At 40.8% G+C, this 25,707-nt stretch overlaps 1 protein-coding gene and 1 pseudogene across 5 annotated transcripts in view; one reads left to right on the top strand and one right to left on the bottom strand.

Moving 5' to 3' along the window:
• Window positions 1-25,707, bottom strand: part of ARMH4 (armadillo like helical domain containing 4) — a 156,048-nt gene that overhangs the window by 83,257 nt on the left and 47,084 nt on the right. For all 5 annotated transcript variants that reach the window (XR_008620897.2, XR_008620896.2, XM_034937629.3 and 2 more), the window contains one exon: window positions 17,365-17,622. Coding sequence is in view for 3 of the 5 variants with exons in the window: in XM_034937629.3 (XP_034793520.2) it covers window positions 17,365-17,622 (258 nt within the window). In the remaining 2 variants the exon portion in view is untranslated. The remainder of the gene's footprint in view (window positions 1-17,364; window positions 17,623-25,707) is intronic.
• Window positions 21,596-22,200, top strand: LOC106635474 (polycomb group RING finger protein 3-like; annotated as a pseudogene).

The raw sequence follows: 25,707 nt of genomic DNA on the forward strand, positions 1-25,707 counted from the left end.
TGAACTCCCGCTTTTTACCAGGAGCCCACCCCCAGATAACTAACCCACTCCCATGATAAAGGCATTAATCCCTTCAACAGGGCTCTGCCCCCATGATTTAATTACCTCTTAAAGGCTCCACCTCTCAACACTGTTGCATTGGGGATTAAGCTTCCAACACATAAATTTTGGGGGACACATTCAAACCATAGTAGGTATAGAGAAAGATCCCAGGAAATGAGAGCTACTACTGCTAAATTTACCATATATTTATGTGCCCACAAAAATTCTATGTAAAAGTACGTATTCAACAAAAACTTTCTGAATAAGTAGGTACTTGGAACATTTTCCTCCCGTGAGCAAGACTGGATGTGCCCTTTCAACCCTGCTCTGACTAGGACTCTCTTGTGATGAAAAGCACATACACCTGGCTCTTTTCTAGAATTGAACCTTGATCCTTACCTGAGGGGAGCTGGGGGTTGGCTTCCTTGGCACTACTCTAACCAGCCACAGAAAAGTTCTAAAATTCCACACTACTTATAAACAAAATAGTAACTATAGAAATGATCTATCTGAGTAACTGGATTATGGTGAAAGAGTTGTCAGTAAGATTTGACACAGCAGTTAAGACTGACATAGTTCACCCTCATTGCTCATCTGCAGTAGGCAACAGCCAGGTTTGACTGCCAATGATGCTAAGACAAGGAGATGAGGTGCCTTTGTCACTATCATTAAGATTAATATATATATATATATATATATAATTTTTTTTTGAGATGGAGTTTCGCTCTTGTTGCCCAGGCTGGAGTGCAATGGCTCAATCTCAGCTCACCACAACCTCCACTTCCTGGGTTCAAGTGATTCTCCTGCCTCAGCCTCCCAAGTAGCTGGGACTACAGGCATGCGCCACCACACCTGGCTAATTTTGTATTTTTAGTAGAGATGGGGTTTCTCCATGTTGGTCAGGCTGGTCTCAAACTCCCAACTTCAGGTGATCCACCCACCTCAGCCTCCCAAACTGCTGGGATTACAGGCGTGAGCCACTGTGCCCGGTCAAAACTAGCTAGTCTAAGGGTCTAAAGAATTCTGTCTGTAATGAGGGATGAGAAGGACCAAACAAATGTAGCCCTAATAGAAGTAGATATTATAAAATTCTAACTCCTTTTTAAAAGAGAGCCTCTGGATGGAAACAACTGACACTGGGGACTACCAGAAGGGAGAGAGAGGGAGGGAGACAAGGGCTGAAAAACTACCCATTGGGTACTATACTCACCACCTGGGTGATGGGATCATTTGTGCTCCATTGAAGTTTCAGGTGTACATGTGCAGTTTGTTACATGGCTATATTGTGTGACAGTGAGGTTGAATTTATTTTTTTTAAGATTTTCATAATTAATAAAATAAAAAATAATAAAGAAATGTATATGTTTCTATAAAAATAAATAGGCCAGGCATAGTGGCTCACACCTGTAATCCTAGCACTTTGGGAGGCCGAGGCGGGCAGATCACTTGAGGCCAGGAGTTTAAGACCAGCCTGGGCAATATGGTGAAACCCCATTTCTACTAAAAAGAGAAAAATTAGCCAGGTGTGGTGGTGCACACCTGTAATCCCAGCTATTTGGGAGGCTGAGGCAGGAGAATCACTTGAACCTGGGAGGCAGAGGTGGCAGTGAGCCAAGATTGTGCCACTGTACTCCAGCCGGGGACACAGAGCAAGACTCTGTCTATAAATAAATAAATAAATAAATAAATAAATAAATAAATAGTCTCTCTTACTCTCCCAAGTGAGGTTTCCTCAACTTCTCAGATAAAAAGTGCATCCTCTGGCCCCTTGCCCCTCAAAGCATGATCCACAAACCAGCAGCATCAGTCTCTCCTGGCAGCCTTGTACAAACGTAGCGTCTCAGGCCCCACCCAGACCTACTGAATCAGAACCCACCTTGTATCAGGATCCCCAGGGGGATTTGTGTGCACATTAATGGTCAACACTGTGCTTGCTTTCTCCAAAGGATTGTGCTCGCTTGTACAAAATGAGTAAAACAATTATGGTGCAGAGAAGTTGAATATAAACTTGTAAATATAAACTTGTATGAGGTTACTAAGTAGTACAAAACACTCTCAAATTTTAAGTTCATATCTTTTTTTTTTTTTCTTTAGATGGGGTCTCGCTCTGTCACCTGGGCTGGAGGGCAGTGGTGCTATCTCGGCTCACTGCAAGCTCCACCTCCCAGGTTCACGCCATTCTCCTGCCTCAGCCTCCCAAGTAGCTGGGACCACAGGCGCCCACCACCACGCCTGGCTAATTTTTTTGTATTTTTTAGTGAAGATGGGGTTTCACCGTGTTAGTTAGCCAGGACGGTCTCAATCTCCTGACCTCACGATCCACCCGCCTCGGTCTCCCAAAGTGCTGGGATTACAGGCATGAGCCACCACGCCTGGCCAAGTTCATATCTTAATGCTACGGCCTTTATAACTAAATGCCTTTAAGGTAGTCATGTTGGGATTTTTTTCTTTCTTAATAGCATCCCATAATGATCGTACATGTTCCAAAAATTAAAATATATAATTAACCTGGGAAGGGAAAAAAAAAAAAACCTTAGATGCTAAAATATAGGCAGGATACCACAGCTTACCTATAACTTGAAAAAGTAATATCTGAAAAGTGAAAAACTCTCATCAATTATTTGTGTCATCTCTAAGACAGGCAATAACAGTAAATCTCCTCACACTAAACTGGTTAAACTTAACAGTCAGTCAAAGATTATGCTGACAACCACTGGGTCATGTTGGAAAAAGCAATGAATCAGCAATACTCCCAAGAACACTCTGGGTTTTCAAGTTTATTTTTGATAGTGGATTCCTCTTCCTCAAATACAGTCATCTTGGGAACTCCCAATATATAAAAGCTCCTTGAGGAAGTAGTGGGTAAAGGAACCAAGGCTCCAGCGGCTCACCTGCTCCTCTCTTACAATGCTCCTTTGCCCCTTTCTGTGTTTTGAAATCTGCCTAACCTTCAAGGCCAAGGATAAATGGGCTTTTGCTTCACTTTGCACACATAGATCTATCCTATGAGTGAATAATTAGTATGCTCTTTTTCAAGTTAAGGAAATTGAAGCTCAGAGAAGTTAAAAACTCATCCAGGGTCAATGGCAGTAAAGCGAAGGCTTCAGTTCAGGACTTCCTGACTCCAAATTCTAGCCTCTCAACTGCCACCCTGCATGTTGTCTGTAATGCTTTACAAGGCTCCACTTGGTACTTTCAGAGCATTTTTCTTCCACAGCATATTTCACATCTTGCCTCGCATTACACATTTTTCTTCCCCATGACTCATCAGCTCCTGGAGAGCAGACATTGTTCTGCTCAATCACTCATGATCTAGCAAAAATTTAAAAATAGCAAATGGAGTTTTCCCAGTTTTCTGTGGCTTGCCTTCCTTGAGAAAGTCCACCCCTGAAAATGCTAAGTGTTCACCAAGCCAGGCTGCTTCAGGTAAATGATATGTACTGCCATCACCCCCTGCCCCTCCTCCATCCAGGTGGGGTCATGTGACTAGTTCTCACTAACATAATTTGAAATGGAAGGAAAATAAAGCCATTCTAGGCTGAGGAGTCCCAGGTAGCCTTCCCTAAGTTCTCTCTCTTTCCTGCCTCCTGGCTAGCTGCAGAGGGTCCAGTGAAGTTGCATAGGTCCAAGAAGATGATGGAGATATGGGTGAAAGAATAACTGAGTGACAGTGGATTATGAAGAGGGCAAGGAACCAATATATTAATCCACTGAGACTTTAGAGTTGTTTGTTATAGCAACTGGCATTTGCAGACAGATATATTCCCACCTATTCAAAGTCCGTAAGTCAACTTTTTTCATTAGCAAGCTATTCTTTCACTATAAAAATGCTTCCAAAATTTAAACTTTGGAATAATGGAAAGATATTAAGTATCAGCCAGGCATGGTAGCTCATGCCTGTAATCCCAGCACTTTGGGAGGCCAAGGCAGGTAGATCACTTTAGGCCAGGAGTTTGAGACCAGCTTGGCCAACATGGCGAAATCCCATCTTTACTTTAAAAATTAAAAATATTAGCCAGACATGGTGGCATGTGCCTGTAGTCCCAGCTACTCAGGAGGCTGAGGCAGGAGAATTGCTTGAACCCGGGAGGCAGAGGTTGCAGTGAGTTGAGATTGCACAACTGCACTCCAGCCTGGGCGACAGAGCAAGACTCCATCTCAAAGGCAAACAAACAAACAAACTCCTTTCAATGGAGTGCTGGCACCCCTAAGAATTATCTGACTCCATTAGGACTGTGTACCTTTCACTGCCTTTGAACTATTTTACAACTCTTTAAATTACAGATAACAAATAGCAAAACAAATAATTCTCTAAACAAGCAAATTAAATATCCAGAAAAGGGACAACCCTTGCTGATTGGAAAAAGTCAGTCTTGCATCCATCTGTAAATTCATTTCAACAATTTTTGACTCCACATAGATTTGTGGTTCTTTCATGTCTCATTTGAGCCAGTTATGGTATTTGCCTGGCTTCTTCATTAATAACGAGTTAAATAAAATCTCTGACATGTTCACTTTAAATCTATAGGAGAATCATGATTATACCTTATTTTAAAAATTATCTTTTAACAAGTATGAATTATTGGTGGTCCATCATAAAGTCACTAGACCAAGGTTTTAAAGTAAGAGTGTTTTGATATAGTGAGGGGGATTAAGAGAAGAGTGAAGCCTCTTGGGATCCCAGGACAGTCCTGGGGAGGTGTGGCCAGTGCTCAGATGAAGAATGCAAAGTGAGAATGATGACCAGGAAGAAGGAAGAAGAAAAGGCTGCAAGGTTCCACTGGAAACAAACTTCTCGCATCAGAATTTTCTCCATGGTTTGCCCCACCTTCTTGTTACTACTGGAGTAAATAAATGAGTTGTCTTTCTATCTTTCTGTGGTTTCCATTGCTGGATCCTGAGCTGTTAGGTCTAGTTGGAAACCACTCTTCACCTTAACTCTGTGTGCATGGCCTCTACTATTGATCTATTTCCCCCATGGCAGGACTCAGAAGCCCAAGGCTCTGGTCCTGTGGGATGTGCAATACTTTATCAGGTTTGTGATAAACAAACCCAGGTGGTAGTTCACCCAGTGCCTACGGCTGATTTCACCCAAATCTTCGGCAGTTGAAAGTTGCCAATATGAATTCAGGTATTTACCCCCAAGGATTCATCAAATCCTTCCTGTTCCAAACAGTCACTATCCTCTTTCAAGAGAAGCAGCTCGAAAATTCAAATCCCATTATTTCAGAAAGATTTCAGCCCTGCAGGAAAACTGAGAGATGGAAGGTGTAAATCAACATCCCCTAAGTTGTGAGCACTTCATTTTAAATTCCTTCCCTGGGTCTTTAATCTGTTTGTAAAGTTTATTTTGAAAGTTCTTCACATGAATTGAACTGGGACCTGTTGTTGACCATATAGCTATATTTTGTGCCAGATTCTGTAAATCATTCTGTGCAAGCAGAAAGGTTCTGAGTTGGAAAAGCAGAACCCTGTGGCCATTAATTCTCAAATGCTGAAATGAAATAAACAAGTTGATTTCAACTTCACCTGATCACTAAGCTTAGCTTTAAGGCTTTAGCATCCTTTTTTATGGTCTCAGTTGGAGACAGGGAAAAATTACTTAATTGCTCTGTTTCTGAATTGCAAAAGTTAAGTGCATTCTTTCTCTGATCCAGATTAAGTAAAACAAGTAAAATTTGGGAGGCTCCAAATATTCCAGATTCTTAATAGAGTGGACCAAGAGCATTTAATTAAGCAATTCACCTTAATTAGCACCATGTAACCACAAATCAAGAGATAAGGACCCATTTTGACTACTTTCTCCATTTTGTTTTAACACAGTTGGAAACTCTTTAACATCATCTTTGTTCACTTTCCTCTGTATTTTTTCAAAGAGGACAATTTATACTTAATTTCTTCCTTTCTGAAAAACTTCCCAGTTTTCCTAGTGTTTCTTCTTGTTTAATTCCCAGAAGAGCCTACTAGATGTTTTCATATTTCAATAATTCCCCAACTGAGCCTATGAGTGCATTCTGATTACAAAGAAATTAGTTCACAGCATTCTCCTCAGATGTAATATGTCTTATTAATGTTTTTATTAACTGTAGTGGATGAAGAGGTTATTTTCTGGATTAGTTCCAAGTCTCCTTTTCTGGCTCTCCAAAGGAAAAGTGATTGCTGAATTTTCCCATAAGAAATGCATTTGTAATAAAAGAAATGTGATTTTTTCCAATTCTCTAATTCAATATAATTTAATTATGAAAATACAGAGAAGAGCTTCAGCTTCTAAGAAGCACTGAGTCTATTATTTCACACAGATCGTAAGAAGAAATAAAATCAAGATAGATAATTTGGAGCCAAGATATTTGGGTTTAGGTTTCCAGACGGCTCTTCCTAACCAACAAGTTCAAATTTATTTTTAGTGAAACTTTGGTACCATTAACCCAACAGCTCCTACAGGGCATTAAAGAAACAAAAAGATAAAATATTTTCAAACCAGGAACCTAAAACATTTAAAATGCTACATCATAATAATAATTTTCTACATTCAGAAGTGAGATACAAAAAGAGGACTTGATTCTCAGAACTGGGGAAGCATTGAACCAGCGGCAGAGGGAATCAGGTTTATAAATGTCTCACTTCCATCTAGGTGATGCAATAGTTGTTTTCATTCTTTGGTTGGAGCTGTCAAAGGCTTTATGTCTATAAAGCCACCTAATTAACTATTTGTAAATTTTTAAATTGCTCAACCACTCCATGAGAGTGCCATCTGATTTTCCTCCGATTCAGCGGCTAAGCTGATCAATGTAATTGACTCAACACTTCTAAGGTCTGATCGTTTCTACAGGGAAGAATAACTCAAAGTTCATTCCAAAAAATAAAATAAAATGTTAGGTGATGTTCTGGAAAAAACTAGCCTCAAAATACTCTCTAAAGTTTATGACCAGAAAGCAGGCTACAGTTAGTGGATTACTAAAGACTCTGTAGATATTAAAAACACTTTGGAGTAAGTAGAACCAGCAAAAATAACAATGAGGTGAAGCTCTACCTGCCATATGATAGCTAAGCTTAGTGTCAGTTATAAGCATGACAGAAAACCCTCAGTACCTGATCAGTTACCATGTTTTCCACAAATTAACCTTATGTTATCTAAAAACCTTGCCCCACCCCCCACATTACTATCCAGGAGAGATGCAATAGAGCATCCCCTTTCTCCTCCCAACTGTGCTTGAAAATTTCAGGCCTAGAATGGCGATCAGCTGGAAGAAAAATCCCTTTTAAAAATCAACAGTACTCCATGCTGTGTGCTAGATGTTCTGAGGTTCCCCAAAAAAATAAGCAAAATGAGATAGTGCAGTGAATAGAAATTAAATAATACTGACAAATGACTGGAAGCATTTCAAAAGGAAGGGCTCAGCGTGAGTTAGGGTTCCCAGGAAAGGCTTCGGCCAGATCCAGGTGTAGACACATGGAAAGGGGAAACAACTATTCCAAGAAAGAAAAACAATGGTAGAAAAAGTCGGTAGGGAATGTTTGATACATGTTCTGGTGATAGAGGTCTCAGACAGAGCAACAAAAAGAAACAGGCAGGAAGATAGACCAGACAGCACACAGAGATCCCTAAATATACCGAGAGTATATAAAAGAGATAAAGATATTTTAAGAAATGCTTCTGAACCTTGAACTGTTGGCTCCTCTAATTTCCTGATTTAAATCTCTGATTCCTTGTTTTAACATTTAATTTCTTCTTCGCTTTTGGTTTGTTGTATTTTCACTTTGCACCATCAATTCTTTTGAATTTCAAAAATATCTTCAGCTTCCTGAGGCCAGCTTGACAGTTCATTTAGGAGATCCTACGTAACCTACTACTTATAGTATTGCTTCTGTGAACCCTGAGTCGGGAGATGCAGCTGGTCCAAAGGTTGTTATTTTAACAACCAAGGTTAATTTTTCTTCCTCAACATAGGAACATCCTCAGGGAGGCTTTTCACCTGAGGGGTTAGCTGAGTGCTCTGGACATACTAAATTCTCATGGTGGCCACTGGACTATAGCGACACTCAACTAACTCTATTTTATGGGTTTCCTTCATTACATTAGCATTTGAGACTTAGAGCTGCTTCACGTTCATTTTCTCAAAAGAAAATTGAAAGGGAGGAGAAGGGAATTTGCAGTGTTCCACAGCTGACCTGGGCAAAGTGAACATCATCTGGGTTCATCTGGGTTCTGTCTATGACTCTTGGAATTAATGAATTCCTGAAGCTTCAGTGCTGTCTGCCTGAGATTTTTGGTGTGAAATTCCTACATAGCTGTGAAAACATCATTAAATGTCAGTCTTTAAGAAAAACTTGGACAACCCACAAAATTATCTATGCCATCAATCCTTTCCTCTTTCCAAATACCTTAAAGTGTCTCATGTTAAAGGAAAACAAGAATTTGACTGTAACCAATATCTAGAACTGTTCATCAGAAGTCTCGTGAACATAAAAATAAAAGAAAAACACAGAGTACATTAAATTCTTTTTAGGCTAGCACCTGCTTTTCTTTAGGCTTGGCCAGTTCTCTTTCTGACTTTTGGTTCTAATGAATTCTGTGTTTGTAGTTTGCAGTGCACATCTGCGAGCACAGTTGGGAATGAGCAGCAGGACGGAAGTCTACTCATTTTTGGGTATTTAACCTATTTATAACCTATGTCATGCTAAAAAGAGGATTTGGAGTTTCTAGCACAAATAGGTACGATACAGCAGGATATAAATACATAAGAGGAAAACTCAGGCAATACGTGCATTTAAAACCTACTAAAATCCTGAGTTTGTTGAATCCTTTACCACAAGCATATAGATATTCTTCCCTAGAAATTCCCAACTACTACAAATCCACAAGTAACCAACAACTCAAATGGAAAGATCTATGAATAAAAAAAGATCAGATTTAAAAGGCATCCTCCTCTTATGTGTTCATTTCTCTTATGTTCAGTTTCTTTTACATGTTCATCCTCACAAGGCAGAGATCATTATCTCTGCTTTAAACTCTAGCACCAGGGTGTCTTAGCTAATGTGAAAAAAAAAAAAAAAGAGGTCTGCACCCAAGTCTTTGCTTCTCTTGTCTAGGAAAAATAATTCCATTCTTTCTAGAGAAAGAGTGAATGGCATTACTCTCTAATTCAGAAACCCTGGGTACCATCTTGGGGATGGAAGGACTCCCAGGCGTCTGGCAGATACCTACTTGAAGAAGCTCCTACTGGGAGATGCCCACTCATCCTGGATACAGGTGTCTGAGTATACACCTCCATGGTCCAGATTTAGGAGTCTGTAATGTGACCATGAGCTTTCCGGGAAAATTAAATCATGAATATTGACTTTGTTTGATCTCTATATGATTATAAAAAGCTGAGGGCTTTTTTTAAGACACATTAATCCAACACATGAAAGATCATTAAAAGTAATGTACATTTTTGCTCATGGGGATTCCATTCACAATGTACAGCAACACTTCTGAAAATGCTCTTTCTCCATCTCCCTACATAAACAGAAGCTGCCTCACCCCTGGGGCACAACCAGTAGATTCGGTTTAAGACAGTTGTTTTATAGGGGTAGCATCCAGGTATCAATAATTTTTATAGCTCTCTAGGAGTTCTAATGAATGGATTCCACTGGCAGCCAAGATTGAGAGCAGTCATCTGGGGGCTTTAGCCAATCTACCATCTCTCTTTGTGCTGGTTACATTGGGCTGAGGTTTCTTTCCTTCCACTCATTCCATACACATACTTAATTATGTTAGTCTTGGCAGCTTCGAGCAAACCTTTAGGCCATAGCTTAACATGTTATACATCAAAATACACTGACATTTGTTGCAATGAGGAGCTGTTTGAAATCTCACACTTCCCACTATTTTTTGCAAAGCATCTTTTCCTTGCTGCCACAATCTGTGTTGCACTATATTAAGTAGTCAATCTTAGCTACATGTTAAGTGTTTTAAATGGATAATAAGAAAAAGGAGGAAGAGAAGAGAGTGCTGACATATTTTAGGGCTAAGGGTCTCACTTCCTCACAGTCAAGTGCTCTGTTTCCAGAAGGCCTACTTCCCACACTTAGGCTGCAATGCATTATACCCTCCTACCAATTCAAAACACATGCATCTTATGTTCCTCTCCCTTTCATCTTGCCAAATTAGCAGCTAATGAACCTGATAAATTAATCCCTTTCAGAGCATAATAAATGATAATGTCTTAATGAGTTGTTCTACCCAGATAGCAGTTCTGCATTTTTCTAAGGCCTTCTGAAGACACGTATCAATGCAAAGGAAGGCTCTAATATTGGAAAGCAGGCGCTGTGTGAGGACAGCAAGGCTGATATAAATTAGAGGATCAGACAGTGCATCCCTGAAATCACACCTCAAATGAGATGGCTGCCCACTCAAAGCGAGCCCTGGTGATAAGTGATGATTCAGTCCCTCACTATAGAATTGCTCAGCCACTGACCTCACATTTATGAGACCACACTCTGCCCCATGACTATGTATCTCTTTATCTGTCAGCCTCTCACTATTTTCAGAACATACAGCACACACTTTGTAGGTGCTCAATGAATATCTGGTTAAAAGATAGATACACGAGTGCTCCCCTCCATTCCTCTGTTTTACACAAACATCCCTAGACCATTAATTGAGCATCATGTTTGTTAAGGATTTCCAGAGAAAAATATACCACTTCCTCAATCAAGTGTCCATTCCAATGTTAGATGTAGACTTTTGAAAAAATAAAGACAGCTATAATAATTCTCAATTAGCAAACCAATAGATTTATCCACCTGGAACATCAATCAAATTCTAAAGTAGACAAAAATGGTCTCTTCTTGAGATGGAACAATGCCACGCTCAAGCTCTCATCCAGAACTCATGAACTCAAACCAAATAAAGATAATAATTTAACAAGATTGATCATGGGATTCTTAGAGGATAGAAGAGACATAGATGTGTGTCACCGACAAGAGAAGAAAACAGAACAACACAGAAACCATGCATGACACACGTGGTAAGTGCCCTCTGGCTCCATCCATTCCACCCATCATGTGATCACATTCCCATTGCCAACAATTGTTCAGAAATGGGCATGTGACCTAATCTCAGCCAAGCAGGGGCATGATATAGTCTACTGGGGGATTCTCGAAAGGCTGCCTCTCTCTTAAGAAAGAAGTACAGTGGCCAGGCACAGTGGCTCACCCCTGTAATCTCAGCAGTTTAGGAGGCCAAGGCAGACGGATCACTTGAGGTCAGGAGTGCAAGACCAGCCTAGTCAATATGGTGAAACCCCATATCTACTAAAAATACAAAAATTAGCTGGGCTGTGGTGGTGTGTGCCTGTAATCCCAGCTACTCGGGCTGCTGAGGCAGGAGAATCGCTTGAACCCGAGAGGTGGAGGTTGCAATGAGCTGAGATCACACCACTGCACTCCACCCTGGGAGACAGAGTGAGACCCTGTCTCAAAAAAAAAAAAAAGAAAAAAGAAAAGAAAAAAAAGAAAGAAGCACAGTGGGCCAGGCACAGTAGCTCACGCCTGTAATCCCAGCACTTTGGGAGACCGAGGCAGGCAGATCACTTGAGGTCAGGAGTTCGAGATCAGCCTGGGCAACATGGCGAAACCCCATCTCTACTAAAAACACAAAAATTACAGGCATGGTGCGTGCCTGTAATCCCAGCTACTGGGGAGGCTGAGGCGGGAGAATCACTTGAACCCAGGAGGTGGAGGTTGTAGTGAGCCAAGATCACGCCACTGCACTCCAGCCTGGGCGACAAAGTAAGACTCCATCTCACAAAAAAAAAAAAAAAAAAAAAGGAAAGAAAGAAGCACAGTGAAAAGACAGTTGCCTTCCTTCTCTGAACAATGTCTTTTCTGTGAAACTTGAAATTGTTCCAGCCATTGCAACTAAAAGGAAGCCAGCCTGAGGGCCAAGTCAACACACCAAGGATAATAGTAGAGCAAAATGGAAAAAACTTGTGTCACTGCTGACAACTGGGGTTCTGCATCAATAGACCCAGGAGCTTTATTTCTGGACTTCATGTTTTGAGGGGAAAAAAATGTATTTCTTCATTCTATAAACCAATTTAAGTTAGGATTTCTATAATCTATAACTGAAGGCATTCTAACAAATAAAAGAAGAATAAAGAAAGGAATCACCAGGTATTAATTACATTGGAAATAAACATTAAAATGGATATGTTGATTCATCTTTGGTCATACTGATTTTTACACTTTAAAGATGATAATTGTGTGATTTATTATAGCAACAGGGTAAGAAGTGGTGTGGGTCACAGTGTCTGCTCTCTGTACAGGTTCTTGTTAATAAATCTGAAAATGAACCTGTTAGATGAAAGCAGAAATTAATTCTGCATATGTGAATAGAGAGCTTCCTATATGCTACTAGCGTTTGACCCATCAGTCAATACACCTCAATCAAAACATGGAACTTTCACTCCTGATGCTCTCTATCCCAGCAACACACAGTTCACTCCACAGTCACAATTCCCTGCAGCAAGATGAAGAAACTAAATTCTCTCCCTCCAAAGCTTCAGAGGCAATGCATATGTAACAGTGCAGAAAACAGAAGTACAGAGAATTTGAGGCCTGAATCTACTGCTTTGCCTTAGAAAGTCATCTATGTTCCTGATCTTGGCACTTCACAGGAAATGAGACTATAATCTATTCCAAGAGTTTGCATTATTTTTAGTTCACTACCCACCTCAATCTGTTCATTTTTAAAAATTTATATGGGTTTTAGCATTTGCTTTGGAATACCATTCATATTGTAAAAATGGAGGTGATAACCTATAAATAAAACAACCCCATTTAAAAATAGGAATGAAGCGGACAGCCAATTAAAGTGTTATCATATTAAATAGGATTACTTTTCAAAGGATCTCAGTGTTTGCATTTTTATTGATTCATTACAGGAAAAAGTATACGTAATTTTACAATGTTTACGCTCTGAGCATAGCTGCCATGAGGCTCTGCTTTCAAAATGCTGCAAAACGCTGCTGCTCCTTAAATACCTATTGAAATCTGAATCCATTCCCTATGGCTGCTATAACAAATTACCACAAACTTCAGATAACACAAATGTATTACCTTGCAGTTCTGGAGGTCAAAAGTCTGAAATGGGTCTCACTGAGCTAAAACCAAGATATTGGCAGGGTTGCATTCCTTCCAGAGGCCTTGGAGGAGAATCAGTTTCCTTGCCTTTTCCAGCTTCTAGAGGCTGACAGCATTCCTTGGCTGATGGCTACATCACTCCGACCTCTGCTCCCATCATCACATCTTCTTCTCTAACTCTGAACCTCCTACTTCCCTCTCATAAGAACCTTGTAATTATAATGAGCCCACCCAATAATCCAGGATAACCTACCCATTCCAATTTAAAGATCCTTCCGTTTTTGTTTTTTTTTTTTTAGACAGGGTCTTACTCTGTCACCCAGGCTGGAATACAGTGGCATAATCATGGCTTATTCCAGCCTTAAACTCCTGGTGATATGGTTTGGGTGTGCCCCAACCCAAATCTCATCTTGAATTGTAGTTCCCATAATCCCCATGTGTGCTGGGACGGACTTCGTGGGAGGTGCTTCGATTATGGGGGCAGTTTCCCCATGCTGTTCTCATAGTAATGAGGGAGTTCTCACAACATTTGATGATTTTATAGGGGGCTTTTACCCCACTGCAATTTTCCTCCCTGCTACCAGGTGAGGAAAGACATGTTTGCTTCCCCTTCTGCCATGACTGTAAATTTCCTGAGGCCTCCCCAGCCCTGCAGAACTGTGAGTCAATTAATCCTCTTTCCTTTATAAATTACCCAGTCTTGGGTATCTCTTCATAGCAGCATGACAACAAACTAATAATACACCTGGCCTAAGTGATCCTCCCACCTCAGCCTCCTGAGTAGCTGGGACTACAGGCACATACCACCCTCAGCTAACTTTTTGCAGTTTTTGTAGAGATGGAGTCTTGCTATGTTCCCCAGGCTGTCCTCAAACTCCTGGCCTCAAACAATCCTCCTGCCTCAGCCTCTTAAAGCACTGGGATTACAGGTGTGAGCCACTGTGCCCAGCCTAAAGATCCTTAATTTAACCAAATCAGTAAAGTCTCTTTTTCCATGTAGGGTAATTTATTCACAGGTTCCAGATGTTAGGACATAGACATCTTCGGGGAGCCATTATCACAAAATCCATCACAAAGAAGGAAAGAATTTCTACTATTTTACCTGACCTCAGAGTATTTAGTAAACTGAACCATTTAATATTGATCCAGAAGTTGTTATTGGTTTTGAATTACTAGGAGATATTCCTGTCCTTCCGAGAAAAGGTTGGTGGGCTAATAAAATTCTAGACCCAGATACTCCTCAAACACAATCTTCTCAGTGAGAAGAACAGTTTGAAATATTTGTTCCTTGCTTTGGTTCCCAGGAAACCCACAATGCTGAAAACATGTTGACAAAATGAATTTATTAGAAAAAGAAGCAACAGCAAAAAGTAAGAGACACCTAGAGAAATAGTAAATAATAAGAAAAAGTCTGATATATTTTTAAAACTCAGGATCTGGAGAAGTCATTTTTAAAAGAATAAAAAATTACTAAACTGGTATCACTAATTTAAGAAACTTAAGCTGTGGCTGGGCACGGTGGGTCATGCCTGTAACCCCAGCACTTTGGGAGGCCACGGCGGGCAGATCACCTAAGGTCAGGAGTTTGAGACCAGCCTAGCCAATATGGTGAAACCCTGTCTCTACTAAAAATACAAAAATTAGCTGGGCATGGTAGCGGGTACCTGTAGTCCCAGCTGCTCAGGAGGCTGAGGCAGGAGAATTGTTTGAACCCGGGAGGCAGAATTTGCAGTGAGTCGAGATCGCCCCACTACACTCCAGCCTGAGCAACAGAGTGAGACGCTTTCTCAAAAAAAAAAAAAAAAGAAAAAGAACTTTAGCTGTGCAAGGGGACTGAAATCAGGAGTCAGAACAGGAGGACAACAGAGCTTTTTGTCCTAAGCCTCAAGCCTGACAAGCCTTAAAATTTAACTGCTATTAGCTAAAACAGGGAACAACTCAGGTGTTCATCAACAGGTGACTAGATGAGCAAAACATGGTATATCCATACAATTGAATACTAGTCAGCTATATATATGTGTGTGGATGTGTATGTGAGTGTGTGCATGTGTGTACATGTGTGTATGTTATATATAACAAAGAACAAACTACTGATACATACAACATAGTTGAATCTCAAAATCTTTATGCTAAGTGATCTAAGCCAGACACAAAATGGTATATACCATATGATGTCATTTGTACAAAATTCTAGAAAATACAAACTAATCTATAGTGACCAAAGGCCAGTGGTTATCTGGGGTTGAGGACTGAAAGAGGGATGTACTGCAAAGGGGCAGGAGGAATCACTGGCGGTGGGATGATGGAAATGCTCTGTGGCATGATTGTGATGGGGGTTGCATGGGTGTATACAACTCTCAAAACTCATCAAATCATAAGCTTTCAGTGGGTGCGATTTCTTGTGTATAATACATACCTCAGTAAAGTTGATTCCTTAAAAACCTGACTCCTATTCAGTGGTAAATTTGCATTGAGGAGCATGATAATACCACAGCCCAAATGATCATTTTAGCCTTGATTCAGAGCCTCCTTATAGTTTTCTAAGACCCTCTAATTACTTATAATTACTCACAGATGGCAAGTCCACTTCATAAGTGGTGAGACTTCATTTCTTTGATCACAATCCAGGGTAGATGCCATATGATGTTCCTAATTCTGTGCTAAGGCAACCCTGTCTCCCTCGCTCCTCTCTCCAGTAAAGTACTAGAGCATCTGAATATCATCCCATCCATACTGAAAAGCTGTTTAACTGTACATGATACTTCCATAGTATAAAGCTGTGCACAACCCGAGGAGTCACTTTACGTGTAGATTTTTGTCTGTTTTTAACCTGTTCGGTATAAATTATCTTTGTATTTTGTATCTTATTTCATTCATTTCAAACCTGTTCATGTAGAACAGAAGCATTTCAGACTAAATATTCATTCACTTGTTCACAGACCAGAGATAATCTTATTTTGTGTTTGTTTTATAGTATTTTGATATTATAATGTTTTTATACCCTTATAAGTTTTTACCAGTTTCATGTGACATGTTTTTAAAGTAATCATTGCCCAATGCATGCTGAATTTGGCCAGAAAGTAATTCAAGAAATCTTGTCTGTCCACTGGAAGCCCATCCCTTATCATCTTCTCTCCTTCCTATAGCATATTACACAGGAAATCCCAGCTACATGTCAACTACAACCTGTATGCCAATCTATAGAGTGCAACTCCCAGAATTACATCCAGAGCAAAGGCCCAGACCAACTTACAAGTTTTCAATGACATATCCCCAAAACTAGTATTTGTACCAGTTTTTCTGACTCTTAAACCTAACATCTGCCACACTGAAGGAATCAATGGGCCTAGCTGTTAAAGACTAGGAGCATTTTAGAGAAGAGTTTCCTTGGAGAAGAGATTAATTCACCTCAGGTCAAGGGAATAGGGCCTCGAGGAGTCACTGAGAGCTTAATAGCGTCTCCCCTGACAAGAGGAGAGGGACAGACTGGGGAGCTTCCCTGTCAATGTGGAAGGAAATGCTGAGCTGAGGAGCGGCCTGCATCCTCCAAGTCTCTCACCACAAGCACGGGCCATGAATAAGAGAGAGTGAGCATGGAGTGGTCTGGCCACCCTAGCTGCTGAAATGAAATCGTGTTTGACAAGGTAATGCAGCCACAAGTCTGAACAGAAAAATCACGGGACTGCCCAACTGCTCACCCACAGGCAGGGGAAGAACTTCCCCTAGGTAACAGATTCCCTAAGGACAGAGCGGAACAAAAAATGCATTTGTTCTTCGACTCTGTACCATGGTGCTGCTTGTCCAGCATCCTGGTTACACGTATCTCCTCCCTGTGCGGATGTCCTCCTAAAGCCTACAACTGTCTCCCAACTGGGAAGGAAAAACTGAATTTCTTCCAAACATCAGGCAACTGTGCTCATCATAGGCAGCTGGAGACTGTTTGGAGCCTGGCTACTTAAGGGCATAAATATAAACTCATCGAAGAAATAAGTGATAATTTTTAATTTTTAATTATCAGTTATTTCTTCGGTGAGTTTATACTTATATTCTTAACCACCCATAAATGTAGAAACCACCCATAAACAAAGAAAATCCATTTTTCTTTACAATAGATGGCAATGAAAGAAGGCTGTCATCTGAGAAATATAAAAGGAGGGGAGAAGGGAGGAAAAGGGAAATACACATGACTCTTACCCAGGCCTTGATTCTGCTGTTCCCACTCGAGGGTATCTGGCACCTGGTAGGTAGCTCCCTCCAACAGGTCCATGTTTCCCTCCTCTAAGCCTGGTTCCTGGGATGTGATACCAGGGAGGGTAAAACCTGGCAGCTCAGTGTCACCATCCAAGCCCTCATCCAGCGAGTCTGCATCTTTATCTTCCTCATCTTCTTCCTCATCTTCCTCTTCTTCATCTTCATCTTCTTCGTCCTCTTCATCCTCATCTTCTTCTCCCTCTAGGCAAAAAGAAATCAAAGGGAAGCATAAACATACAATGAGTTTATGCTGAAACAAATGAATCCTTGGAAATGATCCAAACACTACAAAATAATTGTTTGGCCTTTTGAAACACATCTTTATAGCCAAAGTCAGACAATGTGAACTTTGCAGGATTACACACCCACCGTATGTCCTAGAGTTTAAACTTTCAAAACCATAGTTATGTCAGATAAGTATCAGGTATTATGTTTACTGGGAGTCAAAGTTCAAGTAATATGATTTGTTATTAAAGTCATTTATATTTACAAGGGTAGTAAACATCCCCTTGCTGTTTTCTGGAGATCATTAAAAGTTTATCAGTTAGCACACTGTGAAATACTAACAGAACTTAAAAGAAGCTGTTCCCATCCCTTTATAGCTCATAATGTTAAAGGAGACAATTCATTATTTTGGCACGGCTTTTTCTATTCATCCACATCAGTGAGTAGAACTCACAACAATGGTAAGTGAGGAGCACGTAAATTCACTCTTGGATCTTGTTCTCTCTGAGGAAGAGTAATCCAAGAAACTGGAAATAATTGCATCAACATTCTCAATCCAACTCTAAAGGAATTGGGAAATGGGAGTGGTCAGAAAGGCAACACATTAAAAATTACCATTATCTTCATTGTAAGAGTTAACATTCACAATTCATCGTTTTCTTGATTTATTTTTATTTATTTATTTATTTATTTATTTTTGAGACGGAGTCTTGCTCTGTCACCCAGGCTGGAGTGCAGTGGCATGATCATGGTTCACCACAGTCTCAAACTCCTGGACTCAAGCAATCCTCCTCCCTCGGCCTCCCACAATGCTAGTATTATAGGCGTGAGCCATGGCACTTCACCACAAGTTGTCATTTTCAATGCTCCAAGTGGAGTGGGTTTAAGGAACATATGATTCCCAATTTCATTTTGTTTCACCAATGTTAATTTCCTAGTAATACTTCAAGGCCCCATCCTCACCATGGATGCACCCCTGAAGCCCCTGGTAAGTGTCCACAAAGTTCACAGAAGGCCTTCCCTTTGCTCTCTCCCCTTGACTCTCGGCACAGCAGTTACTGCAACAGGGAATTCTCCTCCTATGGTGGAGAAAAGAAGGGAAGAAGAAGAACTGGAGCCACCCAAGAATTTTGAGACTCTCCTTTTCTGCTTCTACACAACTTTCTCCACCCATACTACCTTTCCTCTATCATTCAGAGGCTTTTTAACTTTTAAAAAAATCACCTTTAATCTTTTTTTATTCTTATATGTCCTTTAACTTTGTAGGATTAATGTCTGTCACTATTCTAAAAATTCAACAAATATGTATCAACCCCCTAACGGGTGCTGTTGCAGACACTAGGGATAAAGCAATAATGTCTCTGCCTTCATGGAGCCCATATGCCACTCAGGGAGACTCACAGAAAACAAACAGATACACCAATAGACAGGTGACTCTACACTCTCATTAAAACTGGCAAGAAGATAGAAAACGCCAGGCACTGCTATTTTAGAAAGGGTGATTAAAGAAAGCTTTTCTGACAAGGTAAAGTTTGAACAGAGGCCTTACCAAAATAATGAATTCTCTTGTTTAATTTAAGTCAACATCTACAGGAAGAGCATTCCCAGTGGAGGAAATGGCAAGGACCTAATCCTTGAGGCAGGTGTGGCCTTGCTGTGTTCAAACAATGGCAAAGAAGCCTGGGCTGGGAGGGACAGGGCAAATACAGGAAATGAGGTAGGAAGAAGTAGGCAGGGGCCAGATCTGACTTTTTTTTTTAAGTCTTTTATTTATTTCAATAGGTTTTTTGGGAACAGGTAGTACTGACTTATATTTTTAAAGAATGACTCTAGCAGCAGGGTGGAGAACAGGCTATATCAAAGCAAGAGATGAAAAAAGAAGGCTGACAAGGAGTCCACTTAAAAACCAGGAATAGATTATGGTGCTTTGGACTAGGGTACAATCTGGAAAGAGGAGACAGGTAGTCAGATAGGGGATGTAATTTCAAGGTAGAACCCTGCTGATAAGTACAATGTGAGATGCAGGAGGAAGATCCCACATGACTGAAAACGGGATCTAAAAGATAAAGAGTCAAAACAAGAATTTGCATTTGAGATATAGTAACTGTGTGATGGCCTATGGCATCCAAGGGAATGTTGGAAGTCTAGGAAGTTTCAAAGCTAGAGATAAAAGTTTGGGAATTGTCAATTTATTAATAATATTCAAAGCCTTGAGACTGGCTGAGATTATCAAGAAGGTGAATATAGACAGAAAGGGAAATGGTCCAGACCACATTCCCGGGCAAAGCCACCACTTAGAGGGTGACCAGCAGAGGAAGATCCACACAGGAAACAGGAGTAACCACCAGGGTGGGAGAAAATCCAAGAAGTGTGTGGTGTCAGGGAAGGCAAATGCAGAAAGCGTCTCCAAGGGCCCGAGTAAGAGACTGAGGGTGTCCCTCTGGCTTGGACATTGGGAGGGCACGGGTGACCTTGACAAAAGTTGTTTTGGAGGAATGACATGGACAAAGGCCAGGTGGGAGTGGTTCAAAAAAAGATTAGAAAAGAAGACACAACAAACAAACAAAAAATTCTTACCAGAAATTTGGCTAAAAGGAGAACAGAGAAAATAGGGAGCAGGTGGAGAGAGACACAGGGTCAAGGGTAGGGTCTTAAAATAGAATATAGAAAATAGAACCTGCTTGTAAGTTAATGGGTCAGATCTCATCGAAAGGGGCAATCAATGAGGCAGGAAAGACAGAAGCAGCTGCGGGAGAATATCCTGGTAGACACGGTATTATACAGTGGCTGCATGCATAGACTCTGAAGCCACACAAATTTATTACAGCTGTGTAATTTTTGCACACGTTGCTGAATTTTGCTGTGCCTCAACCTCTTCATCTGTAAAACTGATATTATTCCTACCTCACAAGGCTGTTGTAAGGATTTCATTAGTTAATTTATAAGGTACTTAAAACCAAGCCTGGTGCATACTGGACAGGTTGGCTTCTTCATAATGACTAAAAGAAGACAAGGTCCAGTGCACAGGCTGGTTTGGATACATCCTCCCCTGAAACGGTAGGAAAAAGGGAAGGCAGAGAAACAGGCATGGTGCAGGAAGGTGGGCAGATTTGGTGGGTAGGGGATCTTTATATTTCTTTTATTCTCAGTCAAATAAAAAAACTGGAAAGGAAAAGAGAAATGTTGGTGGTTTGAGGCGAGAGGAAAAAGCGTGAAATAGTCGTCTTGGAGAGTGGGCGAGTACATTCTCAGAGAAATGGGGTAGGACTGCCAGGCAGCTCTCTAGGCCCACTTCAGATGTGACATCATATATCTAAAGTGAGACCTGTTAAGATGGTTGTGAGTTTTTCTCAAGCCACATTCAGCTGCTTGGGCGCAGGCATGGGTGGAGAGGTGAGTAGGCACAGAGATTTAACCAGCAGCAAGTTTTACCAGAAGAGCTCAATTGAGAGTGTGAGGGATAGAGAGAGGGTAAGAAAGGGTACTGATTGTGTGTGAAAGAGTAATTATAAAGATGGACCAGGGACTCTAATTAAAGAGAAGTTGAAAAAGAGGCTGGATAGAGGAAACATGATGGAAATTTAGGTTATTAGGAAAACTATCAGGAACCATTAAAACTACCTGAGGACTTCCATGTCTTTATTTTAGATTCTTGACAGGTGTTTTCTCCTCCTCTTGGGGGTGGATCCGAAAGGAGTGGCACCCCTTCCTTCTCCTGGAGTGCCCCTGCCTGTACCCCCAAGACCAAGATCACAGCTTCACAATGTAGCAGGGACTCCTGGCCATCCCTCTAAAGTGACTGTTTCTGTGCTAGAAAATTGAAAAACAGCAAGAGCCAGAAGTGAACCAGAGTGCAGAGTGAGGCAGAATCAGTGAGTCAGAGTGATGACGTGGGGCCTCCATGCTAAGGTAGAAAGAAAAACAAGCAGACAGACATCCAGAGGAAAAGCCAAAGATGTTGACCAGAAGGATTAAGCTGTGGGACATTAAGGCCCACATCACCTGCTGCTTGTGTAGCGGGCACCTCATTGATGCAACCAGGGTGACCAAGTGTCTGCACACATTCTGTAGGGGTTGCCTGGTAAAGTATTTGTAAGAGAACAACACCTGCCCTGCATGTAGGACTGTGATGCGTCACACTCACTCACTGCAGTATATCGGTCATGAGAGCACCATACATGAGACTGTTTACAAATTGGTATCAGGTCTCCAAGAAGCAGAAATGAAAACAGAGAATTCTGTCACAAATTGGGCATGGAAGTGCCTAGAGACATCAAAGGGGAGACTTGTTCCACAAAACAACGCTTAGATTTCCATTAGAATGGTGAAATGAAAGCAGAAGACAGTTCAAACAAAGAGACCAAAAAAGAGAAAAAGGAAAAGGACAATGATTTTCACAGAAGTGATGAGCAGGAAAGCAACAGCAGCAAGTTGTGGGGACTGAAAAGGAAATGCATCTGCTGTATAGCCCAAGCAATGGTCTGACATCTAAAGAAGTTCACTGCCAAAAATCTTAACTTTTTGTCCTTCAATGAGGTAACAGTCAATCCATAAATAGAAACTCTAGCAAGTCACTTCTTACGTAAAAATAACACTTCTAAAATTCTTTGGTTTTTTTTTTACAACTTTGTTTGGAGATTTTAACCAGAAAAAAATCTCAATTTGTTTTGCCTGCCCTGCCAGGTAGCATGATAGAAAACAGCAGTGAGGATTATGAAAAGCCCAGACACCATGGACATGAAGAACCCACCATTAATAGAAGAGAAAATGGGGGAGAGGGTGTGGAGAGGAGGGCAGGTGATGAAACTGTTTTAAAATACGTTAAAGATATTCCTCACAAAGAAGAAGTCTGTTCTTTAATTTCACAAATGGATGGGTAGGTAGGTGGGTTGAAGGAGGGATGGGTGAATGAAGGAGAGAGAGAGAATGCTTTCAAGTTGTGATAAATGCTGAGAATAAAATGAAACTTGGTGGCCTGCTGGGCTGGGTGGTGGAAGAGCGGCATGAGCACATGAGCTCAAAATCACTGGGAGCTCACCTCAAGGTGATAATGTTTTGTGTGAAGATGTAAATTCTCAGCAGGAGACCAGCTCTGCACAGGTAAGAGAAGGCATTGGAGGGCCTTAGGCAGGGATACATGGTTTGGGGCAGGGTTTTAAAGTATCCCTCAGGCTGTGTGGAAATGAGTTATGGGGTAGAGAAAGGAAAGCAAGAGAGGCTGATGGCAGGAGTCCCAGGAGAGAAGAACCATGGTGGTGCAGTGACAGTGGAAAAGCGGACAGACTTGACATGTGTTTTGGAGACAGCAGAGGGTGGAACGGTGGCCCCAAAGAGATAAACCCACATCTGGGCCCCTAGAACCTGCAAATGGGACCTCGTTTGGTAAAAGAACCTTTGCAGGTACAAGTAAGTTAAAGATCTTGAGATGAAATAGTCTTGGATTATCTTGGTGGACCTTAAGTACAATGACAAAAGTCCTTATAAGAGTAAGGCAGAGGTCGGACATGGTGGCTCACACCTGTAATCCCAGCACTTTGGGAGGCCAAGGCAGGCAGATCACCTGAGGTCAGGAGCTCAAGACCAGCCTGACCAATGTGGAAAAACCTACTCTGTACTAAAAATACAAAATTAGCTGGGCATGGTGATGCATGCCTGTAATCCCAGCTACACGGGAGGCTGACGCAGGAGAATCGCTTGAACCCAGGAGGTGGAGGTTGCAGTGAGCCGAGATCGCAACATTGCACTCCAGCCTGGGCAACAAGACCAAAACTCCATCTCAAGAAAAAAAAAAAAAATAGAATAAGGCAGAGAAAGACTTGAGATACAGACACAGAGACAAAGAGAAAGTCATGTGGAGAGGGAGGCAGACACTGGAGTGATAAAGCCACAAGCTGAGGAATACTTGAGCCACTAGAAGCTGGAAGAGGCAGGAAGGATCCTCCCTGCTATGGTCTGCATGCATCCTCCAAAATTCATGTTTGGAAATTAATAGATTGGTACCCTTATAAAAACGGCTATGGGAGTGGGCTCATGCTCTTCTGCTCTTCCACCACATGAGGATGCAGCAAGAAGACCCTTGCCAGATGCTGGTACCTTGGTCTTGGACCTCTCAGCCTCCTGAACGATGAGGAAATAAATTTCTATTATTCATAAAACCAACCCCCCCCCCCCAAAAAAAACCCCTATTTAAAGACTTTGTGGACCTTCCTCCTATAAACAGGAACTGTCTAAAAAGAGCACTGTTTTTATTTTTTTGAGATGTAGTCTTGCTCTGTCACCCAGGCTGGAGTGCAGTAATGTGCACACAGCACACTACAGCCTCAACCTCCTGGGTTCAAGTGATCCTCCCACCTCAGCCTCCCAAAGTACTGGATTACAGCTGTGAGCCACTGTGTCTGACCCCATTTATTTATTTTTGAAGCATTATAAAATTAATTTTAGTGTCCTTTGCTCCCCACAAACCTAAGAGGTTTGTATTGATAAAACAATTGTGACTATATAATCCTGATCTCCTAGGATCACTGTTCTCTGACCACTAGCATCCACCAAAGACAACTTGGTCCTCAACATCTTCAGCCAATCTCTTCTCTTTAAAGTACAGAATTATAAAAAAATGAAAGGAACCTCAAAAGTCACTTTACTCCATCCTATTATCTATCCCAAAGAGAGGGTTGCAGGTAAGCAAGCCTAGCCCAACAAGAAGGCCGCTACCTTTATAATGTGACTTGGAGGACACTGCTAGGGTCAACATGTCTCATAAACTCTCCCACACACACTCACGTTGGTAGAGACTTCCTTCTCCTTCTCTCTGCCCTGAAATGTCCAACATGAGATGCCTTCTTCTGAGTCAGACAATAAAACCGAGGAGTACTCTCTCTAGAAGCTTCTTATTGAATAGTATACAATTTATATTATCGTAAAGTAAGAAAGGTCCCTGATTTACATGTGGGATACAAGAGGAAAGCTTTCTCCTTGTACTACTAGCTTCACCCTCCAGCACTAAGCAACTTATAAGATTTACTATTTGTCCTTTTAATATTTACCAAATCACAGAGCTATCCTGAGAAGACAGTCATAGAAAAAGAAAGTTTTGGTAACTGTGTGGAGAAGATAGAAGGAAGTCAGCCTTATTAGAATGAGGTTTCTCTTTTAGCCTACCTTATTCTCTCATAATCTTTTTCTGCCAGAAAAATGTTCTTTTTAGGAGCCTACAATTATTTTATAGCCATTAAACATTTTTAGTTGTATGTCACCTTTACCCTGCTTCAATTACCAACAGAACCTACTATTACAGATCAGTAACAAAAAAAGATATTATCACCTTTCTTCAAATTAGCAAAATAATGTGTGTTATAGTAACTTGAACCAGAAATGTAGAAAACTATCGAATAAAGGAAAGACAGTCTTGTCCCCTGGTATATCACCAATGACTAGTGAGTACTTGGCAATCAACGGCACTCAATAAGTATTTTTTGAATGAATGAATACGTGAATAAATGTATAAACAGTGAGATAGATGCAGTTTTTTAAAACCCAGATCTAAGGAATCACAGAGTAACACTTAATAAACAATCAGTAACACATTCCTCTGAATACTCTTGCAACCACAAAGTCAACATATAAGACCAACAGCTGTAAAACAAACCAGAGTTCATCTTCTATTCATAAAAACTGAAGAGAAAATCATCTGTATTTCAGCCAGTCTCTCAATTAGTTACACCCAAAATAAATAATGATGTCATGAACATCTCTGAACACAAAGAAAAATGACATGCCATAAACATTCAGCAAATAAAACTATGCCAAAAATAACAGGATCCCTGGCCCAAGAACTAAAATTAAAGAACTCAATCAAATAACACTACCAAGTTATACTTAAAGGTTTGAGGGTAATGCCTGAGTTTTGCAATTTTGTTTAAATAAACCCCAAGTTTTATGTTCATTCATCTGAACCCCAAATAAGAATGGGGTCAAGGTAAAAGACACGTACATACAATTATTCCAAATAAAGATAGCATAGAGAAAGAAAACTGAACCTCTAAAAGGAAACGATTGGGCCAG

Source organism: Pan paniscus, chromosome 15, assembly GCF_029289425.2.
Source record: "Pan paniscus chromosome 15, NHGRI_mPanPan1-v2.0_pri, whole genome shotgun sequence".
Lineage (NCBI taxonomy): Eukaryota > Metazoa > Chordata > Mammalia > Primates > Hominidae > Pan > Pan paniscus.